Here is a 6,000-nt window from a genome sequence, read left to right on the forward strand (position 1 = left end):
ACAACACACGCACACATTCGCATATCGCTTATACATGTTGATGATTCATCACGCCTCAATCAACCGAGCAATACTTTGTACAAAATGATTTCTTATTTTCCCTCTAAAATAAAGCACATGATCTTTAACCATAATGTATTCTGCAACATTGTGTTAGAATCAGAAAGATTTTGTGTTGCACATGGAAACAAGCAGAAACTGGCGAGTGTAGCACAATCTTGGCGAGATCTATTTGAATGGAAACCACGCATACACGCCGACCCTGATTTTTCTCACACAGTGTCGTATCAATCCCACTAATAGGATGCTTGAACCCCTGCAGCTTTCCGATAGCAGTGACACAAGCATGTGTTTTGCAAGTCTTTCAGTTTCAAATGTAAACGGGTGCCTCATCCGAAAAATCCGCTTTGGTGGGGCGTGCACGAAACGAAGCATTATTAGCAATGAACATCCAACTCAGCTAGCTCCGAACAAGACTACTTGCATATGCGACGGAGAACATCTTGGAAACAAAGCGAGCGGGTTGTATGACGATGATGATACAATTACGACAACGCAAGGAATGCTGATCGGCTACGTGTGGTGTCCTTGTGTAAATTTTCTAATCAAGTATACATCACCAGAATGTCGTCATAACCCACAGGTGGGGTGATTAACTATAGAATCACATCCTGGCGTGGGGCACCTGCAACCCACGCAGGCCCTGGTTGCACCTTGTCCACTGATTTTCACCTTGATAAGCTTTTGATGTTGTAACGCGTGACCCCTTCTATGATAAAATGATGCTCTTGATAACTAGCTTTCAACAGCGAGCACCCTGTTGTTCTTGAATGCCGGGTTACTTTTGCCACCAGCGTGAATTGCGATATATTATTATCAGGAGGCTACGAGACACAAACAATGGCCCTGAACTCTGAAAAGGAAAAAGATCTACAATACACGCTTGAGATGCTTCTTATATAACATCCTCCCCCTGGTAAACAAAGACGACAGCCACTTACAGGGATGATCGTGTTATGCAGGCTAATTAGTATGTGGCTATTATTGCTTGCTTCATTCAACGTCTTCCAGCGATGCAAACACCATTCTCCTTTTTATTTTACTCTTAAGCTGGCACAATGAAGACTGAAAGAAAGGATATTTCGGCACTTGCAGCCAACCTTCGATCGGCTGATGATCGAGAACGATATACTCGAGTCATTTCAATATCCCAAAACCTTCAACGACGGATCCAAGATTTGTCTGCAAGTCGCTATCGATACCGACAACCGATTTTCATGGAGGAACGTCGTCGACATCATAATGGCAATACAAGAACAGGTAAACATAGATACTCTCTCTCTCTCTCTCTCTCTCTGATCCACCCATCCATTGATTGAAATGATATCTTCTACTAGCCATGCAACGCAATTTGCGATCCTTTGAATCACCATCCCTCAACACGGTAACCATAAGATGTAGAATGACAAAGACTTGAATTATACGACAATCTTGTAATAACAAATCTGGGGGTAAAGTCTCTTTCTATGTTGGGAGGAAAAAAAGATGTAAAAAGTGTCAAGAAACACAGCATGCATGAATGAAAGTATTTGAACCACACGACGACTATGCAGTGGCACCAGCAACGTTGAGCTTGGCGGGATCAATGTAAACATCGGAAGCATGTGCTATTGAACCAAGCATGATGACGATGAGTAACTTGTATATCCATTGTCATTTGAAACTTACTGGCAATCATGTCAGGAGCAAATTTGCTCAACTTTTCGCAAATCAAGGGCTGCAGACCCTTTCGAATGACTGGTCGAATGTCGCTCTTTGCACTCGAATCATCGTTGATAGTGAGCTCAAACTACATTACATGGAGTGAGCTATCATGGCGAATCATCGTATCCATTTCATCCCATACCACATAGTCATCTTCGGTCGAATCATGAGCAACTTCGGGGATCACAATCTTGCCAGTAACAGCCGTGCCATCCGCAAGAGCACCTGTCAAAATAATCCAAGCCATTCACGCTGTGAGTCGATCATGTGCGTTTCAGACATCATATCAATCTGCTACCTCTTACCTTCCAAGCTTAGTTTCAATGAAACGTCGTATATGGTAATGATCTTGCCCTTGCGTTGATTGAGGTCAACGTCCCCATTGCATTCCTCCATCTTGCTAATCCGGATCGTATGGCCCTTGTCCTCTGCTTCCAATCCTTCCAACTGTTCAGCGAAGTATGTTCTTGCCCAGCTAATGCAGTTCTTGTTGGTCCTGCAAGAGTCATTGTGAATGAGAATGGCAAACGATCCCTCCTGGATTCTCCTTTTTTCCTTCCTGGTTGACTTACCAGTGCCTGGGGAGTATTCGATATTCGAGTTAGATGATCAAGTTTGATGTATTGTAATACAATGAAATACATACCAATTGTTGACGTTCTTCCAGTTGGACATGATGGTTATGCTTTTGGGAGGAGGAGGAGGAGGAGAGGGGATAACAAAAAAGAGGTAAAGAAGAGGAAAAAAAAGGATCGGCCTCTGGAAGATTCCTAAGAGTGGAACACCCCTTTGAGCAAGTGTATGGAAGAATTCAATCGCCACTTTTATTAAAGGTATCCAATAGGGTAAATTACTCTGCATCCAACGGTTTCTCCACAAGGAAAAAGTACATTGGAGTGAAAATCTCCATTTTACCACCTGCGACAAGCATCTCAGCAGCATTATTGAGTAGTTGGGATGTCTCGAGAACACCTGGAGGGACCACACCAAATTTGTTGAGAAATGTCAATAGGCTGTGTGTATAGAATCGACCCCAAGGAGATCGTAAAATGCCATGTACACCTTGTGGCTTCGATAAAGTGTTGTACCAAGGCTCGGTGGCATTATCAACAGGTGCAAGATCGCCTTCCTCAACAACCTTAAAGCCAACTGATTTGGCTGCTGTCAAACATTGGGCCGTCGAATACAATTTGGAAATTGAATTGCCTTGCTCAATACCATGGATCACACGTCGTTGTACTGCATCCGTCTCATCATAGCTGGGTGTTGTGCACCATTCATAGCATGCGAATCGACCACCAGGCTTTAGAACACGATAAATCTCGCTGTATACCATCTCGAGTCTTGGTGCATGTACCGTTGCTTCGACCGAAAACACAGCGTCAAACGTATTATCTTCCATGGGCATTCTCGTAAAGTCCCCCTTTACAAAATCGGTATGATCCTCGAGACCATACTTTGCCGCATAAGCAAAGCAACGCTGGATCTGGTATGCATTATTGTTGATACCTGTGACATGTGCGTAACCCGATGACTTTACAATTTCTCGCAGTGGTCCGCCTGTTGTTGTGGTGACACTACATCAGCTTACGACTTGTATTTGCATGATAAGCACTCACCTACACCACATCCGACATCCTATGCAATACACATAAGCTGATTGCTCATGACCTTTTTTTTTGCCTCCCTTCTTACCAACACTCGCATTCCCTTGTTCAATCCAAGCTTGAGTGCTAAAAATGCTTCGTGTCGTTTGATATTTTCTTCAAATGTGTCGCCTGGTGACAACCGCATGAGCCTTTTTTATCATGAGCACGTCCATTTTTATGATACATACCTTTGTAAAGCCGAGCAAAATGGAACGATTGACCCCACCCTAATGATACCTTAGGTCTCGCCATCCTTACTCACATTTTCATCTCCTCATCCACTACACACGTACCATACTGTGTGGGTAAGTTAGCTTACAAAGAATCATCATGTACTAGTAGACTTTAGATACATATCATAGAAATCGGTTGCCAAATCATAAAATGCATTGGTCATATTCTGTGCTTGTTCACGGCGATTGCTGACATATGATTCGTTATCCTTGATCTCGGTCTCCTTTTTACTCCAATGGCTATAGTATTGGTCGGCGACTTGCTTGTTCAATCGAGGATCTTTTTGAGTGACCTTTTTGAGAAACCCTCGTTCATCGAGAACAAGCTGACCATGAAGTTCCCGCATCATTTTGGCTTCTTCAGAGGTATCGTTAATGGTAACAGACATGTTGTTGGTTGAGAAAGTGAAAAAGTGAAAAGCAGGAAAAGAAAGGAAAGAAAGAACCTTTGGTTTTTCTCTCACTATCAGCAGGGATATGTCTACCTTTTTAAAATGTGTTTTGTAGACGCATATCAGGAGGCACGCTATCCTTGGGTTCTTTGTACCCTATCTCTTTACTTCTTGGTTTGTAACAGCATACTATCTTACTTTATCTTTGGCAACCTCAACCCTATGAATGATTTTACGGAAGCTATGTTATGTTGCCAAGTTGGTACTAATAGCCCTTGTCATGCAAGTAATGCAGCGATCTGTTCGGCATATTCTCATCGTCTCCTACCCCAAAACTTGTGAACAAAATGAGCCTGCATTTGCATAAAAAGCTGCTCCTTCTAATCTCCTTACTGCAACCAATCATATCCATCATATCACGCAAGCCCAAGTGTCCATTATCCCACATACACGATATCCTAACCATATCGACTATAAACGATCGTCATTGTGCGTGGAATTATAACAAGGTGCTTGCTGGATGTTATAAGCCAATCATCCCCATCACCAACCCCCTTTCTCCTCGTGTGCGCACATACTCCCCATTGGCGTAAGCCATCCTCATATCCAAGAATCTCAGATGTTGCTGCATTGTTCTCAAGGTATGCCCATTTTCATAGGTCGTATTAGCGTTTATAGTAGTAGTTGTAGTAATGGTAATAGTTGTAAATAGGTCGTAAAAGTGTACATGGTGCTTGATTACAAACAATGAGGTTTAGACCGGAAGCGCTGGTCCATAGAATCGATCGAATACCTGGATCAAATTGGACATTAATTCAATCTGGTGTATGCGTAACCTAAAAATAAACACCACTCTTACGTTGGTAAGGCCTGGATGACTCAATACGGATCCAATAATGGGTAATCGACGAAGAAAAGCAAAGACAAGAGGGAAGAAATCACTATAAACGCAATGTCAGGGCCGCCATCATTGCATGACCCTATCAGATCACCAAACCGATCCTCTTACCCAAACAAGTTCAAGATGCCAAACAATTCAATAGCAATACCAATGATAGCCCATCGACAAAACACAAGCACGATGCCGCCAATAAAACAAATAGTACCACGGATCTTGTTTTTTTGCGCGAAAAAGGTCAACGTACGCTGCATGCCAATCGTCAAGGTGATGCCTGAAAGAAAAAGGATCTATACCAAACCCTTTGGTTAAGTACCTGAGTATCCATCCATCCAAGTACTATTCTCCCTTACGTTTCCCATGGCAAGCAGACCAGCATCAAAGAATGTAAACACGCCCATGAGCATAAACAATACGCCGACTGCAGTAAGACCAACACCGATTTCTAAAGCATCTTGCGCATGAGCAATGCAAATGACCGCGGCTGGAAGGTACTACTTACTTTGGCTATCGGATAACATGTTCAAAAGCTAAAGAAAAAGAAATCAACATTTGCAGCGGACTCAAAACGGATGTCGTTCCGGCCGATGGGAGATGCACGTGAATTACCCAACGAACCGTAAATAGGTGAGATGCCTTTGTGGTGACAATTGACACTTTAAACAACATAATGTTCCACTAAGGCCACAGTATCCAATAGAGAAGCGGCTGTTTTGTGTGTGTCGATATCAACCGATTAGAAGAAACATTATGTTCTTGTGCCTGGATACCTAATAATGAGGGAAGTAACTTTAGCTTTTGATCTACTGCTACTACGAGGGAATCACTGCTCATTCTTTCTTATCATGGGTGAGCATACACGCATCTTGTATTAATAGTCGTATCTCACATACAATGCATAGGTTCATTACATGTCCCTTTTCTTAGTTTTATCATTGCTTTTTCATACACATCGATGTTCCTGCAATAGGCTACCGTAAGCAGATGTTCCCAGTACTAGTAGATACCATTCATGTTCTCATCCTCTCTGATTCGACACACTGTTATGATGCAAATAGTAATAT

The 6,000-nt window shown here is 42.6% G+C and overlaps 4 protein-coding genes across 4 annotated transcripts; 1 reads left to right on the top strand and 3 right to left on the bottom strand.

The window, feature by feature from the left end:
- Positions 1-1,118: 1,118 nt before the first annotated feature.
- Positions 1,119-1,477, top strand: O0I10_003343 (uncharacterized protein; the record flags this gene model as incomplete). The annotated part of the gene is made up of 2 exons (XM_058483414.1): positions 1,119-1,320; positions 1,398-1,477. The coding sequence occupies 2 exons, from the start codon at positions 1,119-1,121 to the stop codon at positions 1,475-1,477; spliced, it is 282 nt and encodes a 93-aa protein (XP_058346033.1).
- Positions 1,478-1,605: 128 nt separating this feature from the next.
- O0I10_003344 (uncharacterized protein) lies at positions 1,606-2,439 on the bottom strand (the record flags this gene model as incomplete). Its single annotated transcript, XM_058483415.1, has 6 exons — positions 1,606-1,667; positions 1,729-1,849; positions 1,907-1,989; positions 2,070-2,260; positions 2,337-2,342; positions 2,411-2,439. The coding sequence occupies 6 exons, from the start codon at positions 2,437-2,439 to the stop codon at positions 1,606-1,608; spliced, it is 492 nt and encodes a 163-aa protein (XP_058346034.1).
- Positions 2,440-2,614: 175 nt separating this feature from the next.
- Positions 2,615-4,035, bottom strand: O0I10_003345 (uncharacterized protein; the record flags this gene model as incomplete). Its single annotated transcript, XM_058483416.1, has 5 exons — positions 2,615-3,324; positions 3,384-3,402; positions 3,460-3,542; positions 3,602-3,666; positions 3,767-4,035. 5 exons carry the CDS (start codon positions 4,033-4,035, stop codon positions 2,615-2,617), a joined length of 1,146 nt encoding a protein of 381 aa, XP_058346035.1.
- Positions 4,036-4,792: 757 nt separating this feature from the next.
- On the bottom strand, positions 4,793-5,457 carry O0I10_003346 (uncharacterized protein; the record flags this gene model as incomplete). The annotated part of the gene is made up of 5 exons (XM_058483417.1): positions 4,793-4,831; positions 4,898-4,979; positions 5,048-5,226; positions 5,290-5,381; positions 5,439-5,457. 5 exons carry the CDS (start codon positions 5,455-5,457, stop codon positions 4,793-4,795), a joined length of 411 nt encoding a protein of 136 aa, XP_058346036.1.
- Between the last annotated feature and the right edge of the window lie 543 nt (positions 5,458-6,000).

This window comes from Lichtheimia ornata (genome assembly GCF_029851405.1).
Source record: "Lichtheimia ornata isolate CBS 291.66 chromosome Unknown scaffold00010, whole genome shotgun sequence".
NCBI lineage: Eukaryota > Fungi > Mucoromycota > Mucoromycetes > Mucorales > Lichtheimiaceae > Lichtheimia > Lichtheimia ornata.